Here is an 18,145-nt window from a genome sequence, read left to right on the forward strand (position 1 = left end):
CAAACGACTGAGGGGGATGGGGCGGGGCAGTGGGCGGAGCCGGGATGGGCTCTTTGTCGCCGGTCTCGCCGGCTTGGCCCCTGCAGGCGGCGGTGCCGGGAACGTGTCCGGAAGAGCATCTTCCAGGAGAGGGCGCTCCTGCCTTGGTCGGGTTCTCCTCGGGAGGATGAAGGGGAGCCATAGGGACAGAACGGAACTGGGACTTGAGCGTCCCATCTCCCAGCTCGACTCTCTATCTCCTGTTTCCCACACTCACAGCTTTATTTAGAGGAGTTTCTTGAGTTCGAATGTCGCCCCACCGATCACTAGCTGTGTGATTTGGGTCAGGTTATCTAACCTCTCTGTGCCTCCTCGCCCTCACCTGATGGGGGTAATAAGAGCACTTACCTCATAGGGTTGCTATGAGGATGGAATGAGGTAATGATTCCTATGAAATACCTAGAACAGTGCCTGGCACAGAAAAAGCACTATGTAAAAGTTCACTGCTACTTCCTTGTTCTGTTTCCTCAGCCCGTCTTTGACCTTCATGGCAGGTTCTGAAACTCCTTCCTGCCCTGTCCACTTACAAATTTCTTTGCATCTCTCAAGCCCCCCAAACTCAGTGGAATGAAATTTGTCAGATTGTCCTACCCTAGACTCCAAAGCTCCCAGCTCCATGAATGCCCACATCCCTGGGACTTGCTGATCAGACTAGGTGGAAAGGAGCTGGGGGGTGGCTGGTGCCCAGGAAGTGGGGAGCCAGTGGCAGGCAGCTGCTGCCGACCTTCCTGGATCCTTTCCAGAATCTATCCCTCCTCTGTGACCCACTCTACCATCTCCTAGAGGGTGAGATCAGGGGACAAGTCTAGAGGCAGGGAGAGCAAGGGGACTGGCAGGAGGCAACTGCAGTCACCTGAGTGACAGGAGAGGGCTCAGCTCTAACCTGGGAGGAGGGAGTGGACAGGAGCCTGGCCTAACAGGAAGGGACCCCAGCCTGGCCTGGTGGGGTAGGGCCTGATACCCTACTGAGTGGTTTGTAATTCCAAGCTACTCTGAGGACACAGAGCCTCGGAGCGTGAATGTAATAGAGAGCCCAGGCCTAGGGGCCCAGGGACACAGTGACATGCAAAGCACCTAAGACCCCTCCCCCTTCCCATGTAGCTGCTGCCTTGGGCCCTTCTGGCAGCTGAGGGCTGTAGGGGCTTTGGGTTATTTTTTCTCTTTTTTTTCTCTTTTTCTGTTTTTGTTTTTCTTTCTTTTTAAAAATTTTCATTTCAATCACAGCCCCAGCTCAGACATTCAAATTCTTGTGGGTTTTTCTGTGGATCTTTCCTAGGACTGGGGAATTTGGCGGGAGAAACCGCGGCAGTGTGGTGGCCTCCCCCACCCTCCCCATATCCTCTACTCCTGAGGATCAGGAAGAAACCAGCCCCTGTGTATTCTGGAGGAAAATTCCCCTTCTCCACCCAACCCGATGGAGCCAGTACTTGAAGCAGCCCTTCTCCAACTCAGCAGCTCTGTCTATGGCACAGGATGGGATATGGGGGGATTGGCAGGGCCTTGTGGGGAAAAGGCCATCCTGAGGGGTTACGGGGTCTATCCCCCTACATGGAGGACCTGCTAGCCAGCCCTCAGCTCATGAAGATGGCTGCTGAAGACGAAGCAGCAGGCTGCAACCTCCCTGCCCCCACCAACCCTGAATCATGGCACCTCCCAGGCATCCTCCACCAGAAAAGATGGAGGCTAGGATGGGAACAGAAGTGGCTGAGCCTCTCGGGGAGGGAGGAAGAAAGGGCTTAGTGGTAGAAGCTTCTGGAAATGTGGACTCAAGCTCAAGGAAGCACTTTCCCAGAATGCACTGTCTAAACAGTACCTGGCTGCCCGGAAAGGGAGGGAGCTCCCTGTCTTGGGAGGTGTGCAAGCCCAGGAAGGCAGGTAAGGATGTGGAGGGGTGGGTTGCTACAGTGAGGAAGGAGTGCAAAGGTCTCTAAGGGGCATTCCTGCCCAGAGCCCCTGGGTTCTGTGAGGAAGGCCTGTTCCGGTCAGGGACCGAAAATGGTGCTGAAGTACCCGTCCACCTTGGTGGGGGTGGGTGGAGCATCGCAGAGGTGTGGGGAGGATTGGCAGAGACTATAGGACCCTAGGCAGACCCAGGCACTGCACCGAATAAGAGCCAACCTCCTGATCATGGGGGAAACTTGGCCATGGGTCCCAGCAGGGCCTCAGCCATATGTCAATGCTTGGAAAACAGGTTGGAAAATGAGACCAGTTGACAGGCACTAGCCCTACTGAGCCAGGGATGGGGCTGGCAGGCAGTGGAGGCCGACGCAGCTGCCATATGAAGCACCTCACTCTGTGCAGTGGACACAGAAATGTATAGCCAACCAGGTGCCTTCACCCAATGGCCTCCGTGCCCTGGAGCAGCGGACTGTTGGTGAGAGCTGTGCAGGGCATCAGGCAAGAGGAAGGGCCAAGAGCAACTCAACCCCAGTGTTCCAGCTGCCTTGGGCAGCAGACCCCACGGTGCAGGACAAATCTTAATCGGGGTGAGGGGGCCCTAACAGATACTGCCAATCAAAGTTGAAGCTCAAGGGTTTACCTCTTCAGCAAGGAAGAGAAGACAGATTCACCTCTGCTGCATCCAACAGGGTTGAAGGCCTTGTTCCACAGGCCTCATCAACTCCTGTCCCACAAAGGGGCGGAGCCTTCAAGGGACAGAGGCTCCCTCCAACCCATCCCCACGCCCTGGGATTCCCAGTAGGAAAAGGATCTAAAAGGACTTGTCACCATGTCCCGTGGTGAGCACCAAATGCAGGCTCTTGAAGAAAAGGCAAGTAGGGAGTGTGTGTGACATTTCAGGGGAAGACTTCAGTAATAGAATGAGGGGTGAACATGAAAGCGAGGGGCCCTTGCAAGTGAGACGAGGAAGAGCTTCAAGGCTACAGGGACCCCAAGCTTTAACATGGGCAATGAGACCCGAAGCGTTCCCAGAATAAGAATGAAGCTGACTTTCCCACGGGCGACTGCCATTCACCCACCCCACGTTCCCTGGGCACTGGCCTGGCCAGGCACAAGCTACTGAGATGGCATAAGTCAGGAGGATGACAGATCTGCCACTATGGGCCTGCCATGAGTGTAGGTCTGGGGGTGTCTAGTGGTCTCTGGTCCTAGTACTCAGTGGATGAGACTGTCAACCTAGGAGCTGACTAAAGACCGTCAATTCTAGAATGCTCTCATTCTAGGCCTGTGTCCACACTGGGAGTCTACTGACACATGAGGATGGAAATGCTGCCTTGGGACCTTGGCCTCCTCTTCCTGTCACTTCTAGTTCCTGTGCTGGGGCAGGGATCATGACAACCCAAGGCAAGGGCAGCTGGGGAGCCAGCCCTTGAGAAGGGCAGGTGGCTCCCTGACCATGGGACACCTAGGCAGGGCTGTCCTCGCACCCTCTCACACCTGTCCCTGCCTGGGGCCTCCTGCTTTAGGGCCCACCCCCACCTCCTGCCTCTGAGGGGCCCTGGGAACCAAGGGGGACACCACTCCCCTCTCAGGCCACAAGGTCCTGCAAGAGCACATTTCACATGCCCAGGAGCCATGTCAAATCCCAACCCACGCCTAGGGCCTGTCCCCTCCGAGGACAAATCTTGCTTCAAGGTCCAGAAGTGTTTGTGGGGGTATGGACAGAGCCAGGCTGTGTGGGCCGAGTGTATCCACAAGTGCGCTCATGGCTGCAATGCAGCCAGGGGTGGGAATGGACATGGGGGGGAGGGGCGAGGCCAGGGCCAGTGTCTTCACTTGTCTTCTTGCTCCATCCAGGCCTCTGACACATGCGGGAGCAGGCTGGGTCCCTGGGGGCCTTTGGGTTCCCAGCTCACACCCTTGCCCTGCGCTGCTCCGCACTGTTTGCAGCAGTTCAGGACGTGCAAGGCACAGTTAGGAGTGGGAGGGTGGGGGCGCGCGGGGGCAAGAGCACGGGGGCTCAGCCTCCCCCAGGAGGCGGGAGAGGAAATGGCGGGCGGGATGGCCCCATCCGCGGGGAGACACTCGGGTCTAGACGGCTTGGCAAGGCCGGCAGGGCTGAGTCACATGCGTCTGGAGCTGGAAACACGGGCGCCGGGACTGGAACATGAACTTGCCCACTCTGGAGGGCCGGGTGGGGGAGGGGGTGCTCAACCTCGCCTTCTGGCTCTCTGGACCCCAGCCGAGTACAAGCCCTAGTTTCTGCCCAGCCTCTGCCCTCTGCCTGAGGCCCCTCTATGCTCACCTGGAGGGGAAGGGGCAGCTTCCACAGGGAGTCAAGCGGGGCCCACGTTATTGGCAGGGACCAACTAGAATTTCAGAGGGGGAAGTGGAATGGTAAAGTGGTGTCCACCTGACCCCCTACTCCCTCCACCCAGCCACATCCCCCACCAGGGGCCTTTCTGCCCCAAAACCACCCTCTCTGCACTTTGCCCCCTCCAGCCCACATTTCACTGGCACCTTCCTCAGGGATGCCCTCACCCCAGTAGCTGAAGGCCTGGGCTCCTCTCTCCCTGACCGCCAGTACTCATTACTACCTGCCACCCCACCCCCAGCCATCATTGTCCCATTTGGGGCTCTGTGTAACCATTCCCTCCTCCTTTCTCTGTCTCTGTCTGTCTCTCTGTCTCTTCTCTCACTTGCTCAGGAACACCAGGTCTCAGGCAAGGAAGCACGACGCATGAGTCTGGATCGCCTGATGTATTTAGTGCTCACATCTGCAAGAAAAGTCATTTAATTGGGACCAGATCCTCTGAGGTTTCAATGGCATTAAAACAAGATGGATTTTCTCTAGGGAAGGAACTTCTGGCAATAGGAAGAGGGCATGGAAAGTTTGGCTTTTTTCTTCTCAAAGCTTAAAGAGGGAAAAGGCCCCTGTACCTTGATTTATATACCATAGATGTGTGAACATGCACCCCACGGGTAGACCTAGCAGCCGTGTGCACATGTGCGCATGCACACTCTGCTTTTGATGTTATTCAGACATAATGTGGAAGGCTCAAGAACGGCCATGTTTTCATGCTCTGGGGGTCACTGCAAGGGTGTGTCTTTGGCTGCACAGCCACTGTTCTGCCCTGGACCCTGACAGAAGACCTGGTGCGTAGTAGGGGCTTCATGCACTTGTCAAATGACAAATAATACAAGGGCAGGACTGACAGCCTAGACCTTAGCCCTGAACTCCAGATTCATACGCTGAACTGCCTTCGAAATGTCACTCCGTTGCTGTTTAATCACCAACCTTACACCTGACAGGTGAGGAGCTGGACTCCCCAGCGTAGGCCGTGGGCTCACTCTGCCCACAATCCTGACTCCACCTACTCCCGCCACCTTCTGCGTCCACCCTGGGCCAACCATGATTACCTCTCCCCTGGAAGGAGCAGTGGCCTCCACACTTGCTCCTGTTTTCTGCTCTGTGTCCTCATAAAGTCTGTGCCCCACCCTGCAGCCCAAGGGATCCTTTTATATGTAAGTTGATCATCTGAGTCCTCTGTTCAGAAGTCCACAGTGAATCTCTGTTTCCTTCAAGGTCAAAGGCAAAGTCAGCCTGCTGCCTTTGGACACCCTGTCAAGCTGGCCCTCCTACCCTTCACCAACCTCACCCCTCAGTCAGCCTGCTCCACCATACTGGTCCCCTTGCTGGTTCTCACACTGGGCCAAATTCTTTCTTGCCTCGGGGTTCTTTGTACTGGCTGTCCCTCCTTTCTTGGAGGGCACTTTACTGGAGCTCCTTTGGCATAGCTATCTCCTTTTCACTCACGTCTCCACGCAAATGTCACCTGCTCCTCGTCCTCCTCTGATCCCCTATCAAAAGTGTCCCTCCCTCCAATCACCACAGCCAGCCCCTTTCCTTTCTGATGGGGTCCCTGTGCTCCCCACAAGATGGTCAGCTCCATGAATACAGGGGAGCTGGCCATGTGGTTCACCATTACACCCCACACAGTGCCTGGCCCACCGCAGGGGCTCAGGAATGTTTGGTAAGGGAAGAATATATTCTCCAGTCCTCCCTTAGTAGGTGGAGAGCTCTCAGCTGTGAAGTTTTAAGGAGTCTTGAGGGATGAAGAGCGTGGCTTTGACATCCTCCAGGCTGCCTATTTGAGTCCCGACTTGTAAGGGCATGTGTGTGTTTGTGTGCGCACGCGTGTGTATCCACGTGGAAGGGAAGGGCAGCAGGAAAAGGTGCAGGAGTCCCTTCCTTGCCCTTACAATTCTGGGATTGTGCAGCTAGAAGCAATCTTGATCAGCGAACGCAGCTTTTCTAAGCCCCTTCCAGCTCTCAGATTCTAGACCTTTCTAAGGAGCCCATGTCCACCACATTGAGATGAGGAGACTGAGGCCCTGAGCAGGGAGGCTTGCTCCCGACATCACATGGCCGGTTTGTCCAGGGCCGGCTGGGAGCCCAAAACTCTTTCCAGCAACCCCAGGCTGCATCCCTGGTTCCTGGAAAATGCCGACACTCTCCCACCCTGTGCTCCAGACACTGGGCTCGGGGTAGTGCTGGCCAGGAGCCCTGCCTGCCTCAGCCCAAGTCCATGAGTTAGCTCTGTGTGCAGGAGGGGCAGGCGCGGGTGGGTACCTCTGGTTCTGCCGAGCCCCCCACAGGCTGGCTCTGCTCCGTGGGGTTCCTTCAAGGTCTCCATGATGGCCGGGCGCCCTGAGACTGGACAGAGTAGGTGGCCAGGTGGCTACTGGGCCCCCAGTGGGGGAAGGGCATCGAAGACAGGACTCCACAGGAGTTGGGGAAGTGATTGACCAGGCCTCGCCCCTTCCTGCCTAGGTGGGTAGGAGCGAGGGTCCCTCCCTCCTCCAGGCTGCTATGCCAAAGAAACCTGGGAGCAGGCTTCCCCCCACCCCCCCACCCCCAGCCCAGCTAATGGGAACCAGATGGCAGGATGTTTAGTCAGCGCCTGGGGAGCAGCGAACAGGGGAAATGGGTTGGGGGCCAGGATTCCAGAATCCATCCCCAGGCAGGGGGAGGGTCAGAGCCGGGACTCCCACCACAGTTATCTCCAGGGGCCCACCTCAAGTAGAGTCCTACCCCCACCTCAGGCGAAAGCAGGAGGCCTGGCTTCTGGTGTCTGACATGGGTGAGCCCGACCCACTCTGGGTTCCTTGTCTGTACTGGGGGGAGGGGAGGGTGCCCAGTCTTCCAGAGCCTAAGTCCTCCCCTCTCCCAGCTTCAGCAGGCCGCCAGCCCAGGACGTCCTGTGTCACCCACAGGCAAATCATGGCTTCATCTTTGGCTCCCAAAGTGCTTGCTCACGCTCACTCCCCAGACAGTCCCTGTCTCTGGTGTGTGTGTGGCATGGTCCCAAATTCAGGCCATAAACCAGAGCCCTGGCCTGGACAGGAGATGGGATGCCAGCGGACCCCGTCTCGCTGCCATACTCTGCCTGCTTCTCCCCCAGACACAGTGGGGCAGATTCTGAGGTGCCCACTGAAGACCTGCTTGCCAGGGACTCCCCTCTGACCCACCCCACCCCCTCCGGGGTCTCACACACTCCCATGTGGCCCCTACACAGAGACCTTGAACCCCAGGAGGCGATGGGAAGCTCCTTCCCTAGGCCCGTCTCAGTCCTGCTCCTACCCTGCCCCTCCCCCCTCTCCCCTCCACCCAAGCCTTGCCCACAATTAACTCATTTTTTAAGATTGCTTCCAAACATAAGTCAACGCTGGACAGAGGTGTAGGAAAAGCTTCCTCAATGCTGGCCCTGAAGAGCCACGTGGTGAGCCCTGTCTTTTGGCCAGCACCCCCTCCCCCGCCCTCCATTCCCACAGCTGGGCTTGGGGCTGGAGCCCTCTGAGGGTTGGCCACGGGCCTGTGGTCAGACACCCCCTCCTTTGCTTCTTGCTCCACCCTGCTGCCCCTGCCCTTGGGCCTGGCCTCCTTTCTACCTTACCCCATCCTGACTGAGGGCATGCGTGAGACGTGGGGGCATCTCGGTAATGCCTGATGACACTGGTTACACTGGGACATGGGACTCTTGGCTAAGAAGTTTGGGGGTACCTGTGAGATGGCCTTGCCCCGGCCACTGCCAGGACACCCAGGCCAAGGGTCCCTGAAAAGCTGGCAGCTCCTGGTCCACACATACTCCAATGTGGGGGTAGGGCGCAGCCAGGGGACCACAGTACATGTAACTCTCTCCATTTGACAAAGGAGGATGTGGTGGCTTGGAGGGAAAGGCACTGCCCGCAGGTAGGCAGGGAGCCAGTTGAAAGCCCAGGAGCTGAGCAGTGTACTCCGGCGCCGTCTGTCCGAAGGCAGACCTGTGCCCAGGTGGCCCTGGGGCCCCAAGGGCTGGGGTCCACACTTACTGACCTAGCTCTGCCTACGTGTTCTCTTTCTGCTGGAATTGGGAGGTCTCAGCACTGGCGCCTATAGCAGAATCCCACAGGTTTCCGAAGGGGCCAGAGCCTCCATTTCCCGGGTGGCCCTGGCATCCGCCCCCTCCCCTGGGGCCTGCTGCTTGCAAAGCCCAGCCCCTCTCCTTTCCCAGCCACAGAGGGAGGACCTGGCAGCCTCAGGTGGGGTGCCTGCTCTGTGGTGGGCCTCACAGGCCCACTGTGTGTGGAGACAGAAGCCCCATTCATGGGGGCCACTGAGCTTGAGCCAGTGGAGAATAAATGCAGGCCTTATGGAAAAAAAAAAAGCAAGAGCACTCCGGTCCAAGAAAACAATCAATCTCTCTTTCTCCTCAGGTGGGAGCAGGGGATGTTGGGGGAAGTTGGGGGCAAGGCCTGGGGAGCTGTTTGTTTGGAGGGGGGCTTCCTGGGGGAGGGCCAGGGCGGGTGTGGGAGGCTCCAAGCGCTGCAGCCAGGGCTGGGAGCTCAGGGAGAGGGACTGTCGCGTGCCATCCTGCATGTGTCCCATCCTGCCGTGACCGCTGCCGCTCCCACCTCTCCGAGCTCTTCATCCTGTCTGCCTTTGCAGCCCGAGCACAGTGGCCATGAAGAGCATGCTGCTTCCTGTCCTGGCTTTTTGGGTGGGGTGCTGCCCTGCAAGGGCCCTGGCCAAGCAGGGGCCGAGCCTGAGAGAGCCCACGGCCCCACCAACCCCCTTGGGCTTACCCACCCTGCAGCCGCCACCGCTGCCCAGCCCGCTTGGGACCCCCAATGGTAAGTAGGTGGCACCAGCAGCAAGAGGCTGGCAGGAGGGAGCAACTTGCCCCACTAATGTAAGCCCCTGGGGCTGGGGCAGAGAAAGAGAAAGATGGTTCCACCTTGGGTGCTGGGGGTGTTGGGAGGGGCCCATGGGCCTAAGGGAACTCTCCCTGGAGGTCAAGGAGGGATTGCAGACTCTGGGAAGCCTCGTGCCCATCACCCAGGGTAGGGGCAGGGGAAGGGAGAGGCTTCCCTAGGAGGGGCCGCTACAACTGGGGCTGAAAGAGTGGATCTGAATTTGCTGGTTGGGGAGTTGAGCTGGCTGCCCTAGGCCTACTGGGGAGACTGAGAGACGTGTGGGAGGATGGAAGGGGGGCGCCCAGGGCTGGGTTGGAGTGGCACAAGGGGCCCCAGGAGGCTGGCTACAGTGTGGCCTCGCTTCATATGCCAATGACTGGCACCATGTTCGGTAGTCCATCCCCAGGCGTGGAGGTGGGGTGAGAGGGGCCAGGGGATTGACCTGCAGGGCAGGCCCATGGTCAGCACTGATTAATGGGGGGCTGCCACTCGGTGGAGGGGAGGCCTAGGGGCTATTGCCCCTCCTTTGCAGTGGCTAACTGTCCATTGATGTGGCCTTGGGGCTTGCCTTGCCCCCACAACCTCTCCTCTCAGCAAGCACTGGGGGTCCCACCTCTGAAACAAAATTTCCAGGTGGGAGTGATCCCTTCAGCTCTCCAGAGGCTATCCCCACCCTCTCTGCCCAGGAAGCACCCCCAAGGACCCGGAGGCACAGGAGCAAGGCCAGCCCCTCTGCCTAGGGCCACTGAAGCTCTCCTGGGCCCACCCCTGTGGGCTAGAGGCCTGCCTGTGACTTATCCCAACGGGCTGGAGGGTTCCCAGCAGTAAAGAGCTACCTCAGTTCTGGGAGGCAGGCAGGGTGACTCTGGTGCTTGGGATCCCCAACTCTGGGGTCATGAAAAGGTAGGGAGGAGACTAGAAAGTGTCTGACACTTGGTGGCCTTGCGGGTCTGTGACAGAAGGATAAGAGCTTCTGAGTAAAGAAGAGCAAAACGGAAGTGAGGCCTGGGCAAAGAGGAAAGGAGGAAGGGGGGGGTCTAGCCTGTGGCTAAGGGGAAGGAGGTGCTGCCTCTCAGCCATACAGGGCTCGTGGCCACCCCAGCCCACATTGGCTCCTTCCGCAGGTCAGGTGCAACCCATCTCCAGGAACGGCGGCTGGGACAGGCCTGAGGACAGGCAACTGGACTGGCCACAGGCGCGGCCTACCTCCAAGGAGGTTGCCCATGGAGCCCCTGCACAACCCCTGGCCTCTGGCTGGAAGGCCCCTGCCAGGCCAGGGCTGGTCCAGAAGAAAGAATCATCCCCAGCAGCCTGGGAGCAAGAGCAGAGTCACAACAAGGGGCTCAGCCCCGAGCAGGCCCCGCCCCAGGCCACAGTAACAGTGGGGGTTGAGGCAGCAAGGCCCCGGGCTGCCAAATTCAGGCCCTTGCAGACCATCAGGGCCCCCCGAGCAAAAGGGGGGGCAGTGGCTTCTGAGGAGGGCCAAGGAAGGAAGGCAGGAGGCTGGGAAGCCAGGAGAAGGGGCCTGAAGCCCAGGAAGCCCCTCAAAGGTGAGGACCAGCCAGGACAGGCAGTCCCCAAATGGAGCCTGTGGGGGTGATGAGCTGTGAGTGAGTCTGAAGAGGCCGAGGTTTGGCCCGACCTCCACCAATCACACCAGCACCACCAGCCACTCACACCCCACCCCACTCTCAATGTGCCCAAACCTAGTCCCCTCACATATGGGGCAGGAGAAGAGCTCCCCAGGGCAGGTCCCCTTCCCCACCTCAGCGCTCCCATTTGAGTTTTGGCCCTTGGTGCCCAGGGAAGGGAGCTCAGTGGCCTGGTGTTCCAGCCCTGCTGGCTGAGTCCCTGGCAGGTCTAAGGGCCCCAGACAAGGCCCTGCCCTTGGCGGGTCCCTGTTGATATGTAACTGGTCTGGGGCTGCATCTCGTCCTCCAGGGGCCTCCCGTCAACCTGGCCCGGGGGGCTGGAGTCAAAAGAAGGCCCACAGCCGAGGCCACAGTGGCAGCAGCACCTTGGAGACCACAGGTCGAGGGCGGAAAAGGCCTGGAAGCAAGAGAGGGTATAGGCGTGGGCCTGCAGACCTAGGAACCATGGAGCAGCCCATGCCCTCCCTGCCAGCCTCATGCCTCCTGGCCCAGGCAGCCATTGCCTGCAGCAACGTCAAGATGAAACATGTCCCTGCCCTGGCTGACCCTGGCCTGACCACACTCTACCTGGCAGGTGAGTGGCATTTCTCCCCCACACCCACCCCTGCAGCAGGGGTGAGAAGGCCACACATGCAGGCTCCCCTTCTAGTGGGTCCTCAGCCACTATGGCTGCTGCCCCACTGTGCCCTACAAAGGGTTCACCTTCCCACGGGTCCTGGTTGGCAGTGAGAAAGTGCCCTGATGTGGGATAGCCTGAAGAGCCAGTTCCTTCAAGGAGTGTGTCATTGTTGCCTCTGGTCCATATGGCAGAGGTACAGAATGCAGAGGGGAGGGGGACACGGGAGAATGGAATATGGCTGCCCCATGTGTGCACAGAGAACGAAATTGCCAAGATCCCGGCCCACACATTCCTGGGACTGCCCAACCTGGAGTGGCTGGACCTGAGCAAGAACAAGCTGGATGCCCGAGGCCTGCACCCCCATGCCTTCAAGGTGCGCAGCGGCCCCTCCACCTACACTCCCAGGGGGCCTGGGCCCATCCAAAATGGCCCCAGGTGTCCATTGCTCCTCTCCCCACCCTGCCTGGGGTATACAAGTCCTGGAGGAAGCACTGCGCAGAGTACCCAGGATGGTGGGCTTGGATGATTTGGGGTGACGTGGTTCCCAGCTGGGAGGGTGAAGAGCCTCACAGATCTTTGGGCCCCACAAGGGAGCAGCACTCCTGGGAGAGACTAAGGACAGGCCTGATCCAAGTGGGAACTAGAAAGCTATGATGCAACCCAATAGGGGTGCCCCCTGGGCAGGATGAACCTAAAGCCACAGCCAGAAAGCCTAGGCCTGAAGGCCCAGCCATGGCTTGAGGAGCCCCCGAACCCCCAGCCCTCTTTTCTCTCCCACACTTCCAGAATCTGACACGGCTGAAGCGACTGAACCTGGATGGAAACTTGCTCTCCACAGTGCCAGCTTTGCCCACCTCCCTGCAGGAGCTCAAACTCAATGACAACATCCTGCAAGGCCTGCAGCACAGCAGCTTCCGAGGTTTGGGGTTCGGGCAGCCCCCAGGGGCAGGGACCAAAAGGGCCAGGCCTGAGCAGCCAGGGAGGCCTTGGAAAGTTGTGGGTGAGGGGAGGGTCTGCCCAGGGCAGCCTGGCTGGAAGACAGAGGAGGGAGCACCAGCCTGGGAAAGTGGCCTTGAACTCTAGGGGAGCAACAGCGGGAAGCTCCCAACAGGCCTTCAGAGCTCTGCGGTAGGCTCAGGTGCCCCTCTGCCCACGTACCCTGCAGGGCTCAGTCAGCTGCTGACGCTGGAGGTGGAAGGGAACCAGCTGCATGACGGGAACATCTCCCCCCTGGCCTTTCAGCCCCTACACAACCTGCTCTACCTGAGGCTAGACCGGAACCGGCTACGAACCATCCCACCTGGCCTGCCAGCCTCCCTGCAGGTGAGCTGGGAGACCCGAGGCTGGGAGAAGCAACATTGTGGTCCAATGACCATTGTGGTCCAGTGATCTGCTGCTAGCGAGTAGAGATCCCCCTGGGGGAATTTTGACGATAAACCCACAAGGCCTCAACACCAAAAGCCTCCCCTTCCCCTGACCTAACCTTCCAGAAGCCCAGAGTTGGGCCTCCAGAACTGTCCTGAACCCACTGAATGTCCCTGAGCGAGGTCCATGCCCTCTCTGGGCCACACGGTCCCCTTGTGCTTGATGGTACTCTCTGGGGCTGTGTCTTGTGGGGGCCCTGACGCGCCATGGCATGGCTGGCAGGTGTCGCTGGGATCCTTCGCACAGATGACCATGGCCCTGAGAGGAGCAGAGACAGTGGTACCTGAGTACCACAGATGGGGCCAGGTGGAACGGGGCAAGGAACCGGGCCTGGCCATCAGTGAGTTGCAGACGGGCCCTCACTCCAAGCCCTGACCCTAGGAGTTGCACCTGGGCGCTAATGTCATCGAGGAGGTGACAGAGGGTGCACTGAACCGCAGCCGCAGCCTCAGCGTGCTAGTACTCAGCAACAACCGGCTCCAGGAGGACCGGCTGGCACCCCGAGCTTGGATCGATCTCCCGTGAGTGCCATCCCCCACCCTGGTACCACCCAAGCTTCACCCCAGCAGGCACCTGAGGGAGGATATGTCAAAGGAACCCAGAGAGTCAGGCGGGAGGGCAGAGAGGGTTGGAGCTAGCTAGCCTTGTTGCTTGGGCCTGGTCTCAAGTGTGTCACCTGTCTCCTCACCTGGGGCTTCCAGTGGCCTGGGCCCTCACTCACCACCTGCTCCTCCAAGATTTCCCTGTCCCTCCCACTTGGTAAAATCCCCAAAGCCACAGAAACCCCTTCCTCCGCCCATACCTGGACTTGCCCGGCAGGCGCCCAGGAAGTTCACCTAGGAGGTGCTGTGGGCGTGGATGGAGGGGCAGCATAAGCAGTCAGAGCTGGCTTGGTGCTGGGTTTAGCTAGGAACCAACAGGGGCAGGAAGGGGCATGGAAGAGATGGTGGGGCTTGGGAAACAAGTGTGTGAGGGTCCTGAGGTGGCTGTAACAATGTACCACAAACTAGGCAGCTTAAAGCATCAGTGATTGATGCTTTCACGGTTCTGAAGGCCAGAGGTCCAAAATCAAGGTATCATCAGGGCTGTGCTCCCTCCAAAGGCTCCAGGGGAGGGTCTTTCCTGCCTCTTCCAGTTTCTGGTGGGCCCAGGCATCCCTGGGCTCATAGCCACGTGACTTTAATACCTGCCTGTCTTTGCATGGCTTCTCTGTGTCTGTGTCTCTCTTCTGTCTCTTATAAGGACGCCTGTCATTATATTTAGGACCCATCAGGGTCATCCAGGATGGTCTCATCTCAAGATCCTTAACTTCATTACATGTGCAAAGACTCTTTTGCCAAATAAGGTCATATTTACAGGTTCTTGGTAGACATATTTTGGGGAGCACTATTCACCCACTATAGGAAGGCCCCAGGATGAGTCCTCATGATCCAGTTGAGACAGCTGGGTGTGGGTACTGACTGGCAGGAGGGGTCCAGGAGGAAACTCCCGTCCTTAAAGGCCTAAGGAGTCAGGACGTGGTCCCGGGAGCAGTGGAAGGGCTGGGAAGGTACAATCCTTGGGGTCTGACACCACTGAGGGAAGTGGGGTAGGGGTGGGGGAGACTGACAGGGGTCAACAGATAGTCTGACCTGCCATTCCAGGGACCAGAGCCTCCCGCCCTGCATTTTCGTGTTCCAGGAAAAAGTTACCAAGACGTTTGGGTTTAATTATTCCTTTTTCCTCTCCCCCTCTTGCCAAGGGGGCAAAGGAAAGCAGACAGCAGCCTAGGGAGGAGCCGCCCAGCTGCTGTTCCACTCCCGCCTCGGGGCCTGGGCAGGGGGCTGGCGGCCAGTCAAGCCTGGGCCAGCGCCGGCCAGTTTTTCTCTAGATGGTGGAAGGGGAGGGGGCTGCTGGCTCTGAAGGCTAAGGAGGCACCAGAGCCCCCAACCCCATGGCTTGAGGACAGCATGGGCTCCAAGGCCAAAGGGCTGACCCCACCCACAGTGCTAGGGGATGTCACTGAGAGAAGCCTCTTTCCCTGCTCTGACCCTTTCTAGAAGCCTCACCACCCTCTGCTCCTGCTTCTCCCTGCCCAAGCCTTATCCTCACCCACCGTGGAGCAACCTGGGCTCACAGAGACCTGAGCTTCACCGCTTGCCTTCCTAATTCCTTGGGGTCCCCCAGCCTTGACCGTCTGAGAGCCTTATTATTTTTCTCTACCTCCCCGTCTCTCTTCTGCTTAGCCTGGGTGAGGCAGGAAGACGATAAGAGAATACAGCGCTAAGAGGAAGAGCAGAGCAGGGACAGGCCTACTGGGGAAGACGGGTGACAATTCAACTACCCCCAGCTCTTTCCCCAGATCACAGGCACCTCCGTTTGCATTTTCTTTGTCAGGTGTCGCTCTGATTGCGTCTTCTGTCTGTGGGCAAATCACCATTCCCCTCTTGGGTGTGGCCCAGGGACCTGGATTCGGGCTCCAGTCTTTGCTGTGCTCGTAGGTGGGTGCCATCAGTTCACTTCACATGCTTGCGCCCCACAGGAAGCTGGAGACCCTTGACCTGTCCCACAACCAGCTGGTGCACGTGCCCTCCTTCCTGCCACGGGGCCTCCGGCGCCTGACGCTGCACCACAACCGCATTGAGCGTATCCCTGGCTATGTGTTCGCGCACATGAAGCCAGGCCTGGAGTTCCTGCACCTGTCCCACAACAGCCTGCGTGCCGACGGCATCCATGGCGTGTCCTTCCTGGGCCTGCGGGCCTCCCTGGCCGAGCTGCTGCTGGATCACAACCAGCTGCAGGCCGTCCCACATGGTCTCCTGGGCCTCAAGGGGCTGCAGGTCCTGCGTCTGAGCCACAACAAGATCAGGTAGGGCTGCCCTCCTCCCCCGCGCCTGTCCTGCTGTCTCTTCTCTCTCCCCACCCCTGGCAGCCAGGCAGGAAGGGGGGGCTGAGGCCATGAGGCCCTGCCTGCCAGCTGGGCCAGGGAGGGCTGGCCTGTGGGCTGCTCGTCCTTAGCCTCAGGGGCTGCGGGCAGGACTGTACGGGAATCCTTCACCGCCCGCATCCACCCATCTTGCTTGGTGTGATGGGAGGCTGTGTGCAGTGGCTGGCAGGCTTGGGCAGCCAAGGTGGAGGGCAGTGGACAGCAGAATGTGGGCAGGGGTTGGGCAAGGAGAAGGCGGGAGTGTTCCAGCCCAGAACAACAAGGGCTGAGATACCTGTCTGCCCCTCCTCCCTGGGTCTGCTCTCTGTGTGGCAGTCTGATTGCTCCGTTACTATGGGCCCTCTCTTTTTCTACTCTTGCGTGATGCCTGTCTCCCCTTTCTGGGGTCTTCTCTCCTCTCTTCGGCCCTGCCACCCCCACGCCACAGACACGTGCCCCTGAATTCCATTTGTGACACGCGAGTGACCCAGGACTCCAACCTCATCTCCACACACCTGGACAACAACCTCATCGACAGGCGCCGTATCCCGCCCACAGCCTTCTCCTGCATCCGGGCCTACCACAGCGTGGTCCTCCAGCCCCAGCAGGGGGAGGGGGAGGGCTCCTAGCCCCACCCTGGGGGACATCGTCATCCCCTACTCCTTTGGGACTGGTGGGGGGACTCAGGCCCAGCTCCACATGATCTTTGCACCACTGGTAGAAAGATCTACAACACCCTGATTCTTCAGATGCCCCTACTTTCCACTGACTACTGAGGCCCCTTCCTTAGTAAACGGCCCAGTGGGATGCAGTGCTGTTCAGACCTGAACATAATAAATACGTCTCATTCAAGCCCATGGCCTCCACCAGCCTCCCTCTGTCGCTCCTGGATTGAAGCCTCACGTGCATGCTGGGTCCCCAGGGCACACATCCTGGACACTAGTTCATCAGCAGGAGGGTAAGACTGCCTGGTGCCACAAGCTTCTCCAAGAGCTTTCCCACCCCCACCTGCTCTGGCCAGGGTCCTGAAGTCCCCAAGCCATCTGGGGGCCAGGCTCACCTCCGCTTGTTCAGAGCAGCATTAGTAACTGTCATCCAGGAAGGGTCCCTGTCCTGGGCATGGATGAACAGAGGTGGGCTTGGCTGGCAGAGCAGGCTGACAGGGAGGCCCCAGGCACCAGCCTTTTGTCCTAGAGTCACCAAAATCCACATCTGCACACGGGCCAGGGGCACCTTGCCTCTCCCTTGTCTCCTATTCCAGGTCCCAGGGCCCTCATCCTCGTTCCCCCCACCCCCGGTGCACACCCTTCGCTAGGCTAGCCTATGGGTCCCCAGGACCTCACCCACAGCCCTCAAGGGCAGGAAAGTCATCCAAGGATGTGGGACTCAGATGTACCGTCACGAGACCTGGTGCCAGGGAGGGTGGGGAGCAGCATTTGCTCAAAAACTCTTGGGGAGGGAGCACTTGGTCTGTGGGAGGCCAGGCCCAGCCCTGGGGACCCAGTGGCAACCACCCCCTGGCCAAAGTTGCTGACTGTCCGCCTGGTGGGGGAGGCAGACGCAGACACGAGCCAGCTGTGAGGGCTCAGCCCTGCCGACGGCTGGCCAGCTGCGCTGGGTGGGGACACAGGGTCTGTGGAGCCCCATGACATCATTGGAACAGTTGCCCTGCCTGTGTGAGGCACGCCACCAGGCCTGGGACAGGGTCACTGGGTCAGCCGTGACAGGGCATGATGCCACTGTGCCCGGTGCTGGGGAGGGTGAGGGGCAAGAGGGCCACAAGCAGCAGGGAGCGTAGCCGGCCCAACCCTGCCCCGCAAGTAGGGGGCTCCTGGTGGTGTCTGGGGAGACAGCCAAGCGACAGGTATGGACGACGCAGTAGGATCACGACTGGCCTCAGCCTTCAGTGCTGCTGGATGTGGGTGGAGTGAAGAAGGACGGGCCCCAAGGGCCCACTGCAGAGACCTTGCCTTGCCACTGCCTCTGGCTGAGGTCTGGGCCTGGGAACTGGGAGCCGTGCATAGGTCCCATACTGTAGCCATCCATCCCCACCCCCACCACACCCTACCTCCCCCATTTCTCAGCAGAGAAAGGGCCAAACTCTGGCAGAGGGCGGGAGAGGCCTGGGAAGCTGGCGGAGTGTTTGCTTTGGACTCATCCCTGCATTCCTTCTCCTCCAGGGCCTGGGCCCACAGATATGGCACTTCCTGTTTGGGCTGGGTCAGAGGTCAGCAGCCCTTGAGGCACTGGCCCCGATGAAGAGAGCTGCTGCTTTCCCAGCTCTCACGCCTCCTCCCCACCCCTTGTGCCCCAGTCAGCCCCCAGCTGTCCCTGTCCCCAAAGTCAGAGGTCAGTCCCTGGGAGAAACAG

At 59.3% G+C, this 18,145-nt stretch overlaps 1 protein-coding gene across 2 annotated transcripts; it reads left to right on the forward strand.

The window, feature by feature from the left end:
* The first annotated feature begins 8,811 nt into the window (after positions 1 to 8,811).
* LOC109460068 (extracellular matrix protein 2) lies at positions 8,812 to 16,627 on the forward strand. Of its 2 annotated transcripts, XM_019755098.2 has the most exons (9): positions 8,812 to 9,111; positions 10,299 to 10,724; positions 11,116 to 11,400; positions 11,703 to 11,818; positions 12,232 to 12,364; positions 12,611 to 12,768; positions 13,252 to 13,391; positions 15,392 to 15,718; positions 16,224 to 16,627. In XM_019755098.2, the coding sequence occupies exons 1-9, from the start codon at positions 8,943 to 8,945 to the stop codon at positions 16,402 to 16,404; spliced, it is 1,935 nt and encodes a 644-aa protein (XP_019610657.2). In that variant the 5' UTR covers positions 8,812 to 8,942; the 3' UTR covers positions 16,405 to 16,627. The 2 variants fall into 2 exon arrangements, with proteins under 2 accessions (XP_019610657.2, XP_074179962.1); XM_074323861.1 differs by lacking the exon at positions 10,299 to 10,724 and having other exon boundaries at positions 8,829 to 9,111.
* Positions 16,628 to 18,145: the final 1,518 nt, after the last annotated feature.

The sequence above is a fragment of the Rhinolophus sinicus genome, chromosome X, assembly GCF_036562045.2.
Source record: "Rhinolophus sinicus isolate RSC01 chromosome X, ASM3656204v1, whole genome shotgun sequence".
NCBI lineage: Eukaryota > Metazoa > Chordata > Mammalia > Chiroptera > Rhinolophidae > Rhinolophus > Rhinolophus sinicus.

What these genes read in the sequence shown, in the direction of transcription:
- LOC109460068 (XM_019755098.2), top strand. Translation starts at nt 8,943, where the DNA reads ATGAAGAGCATGCTGCTTCCTGTCCTGGCTTTTTGGGTGGGGTGCTGC. An exon ending in CCCGCTTGGGACCCCCAATG is followed by an intron (nt 9,112 to 10,298) that starts GTAAGTAGGTGG and finishes CTCCTTCCGCAG; the next exon opens with GTCAGGTGCAACCCATCTCC. An exon ending in GCAGCACAGCAGCTTCCGAG is followed by an intron (nt 12,365 to 12,610) that starts GTTTGGGGTTCG and finishes CGTACCCTGCAG; the next exon opens with GGCTCAGTCAGCTGCTGACG.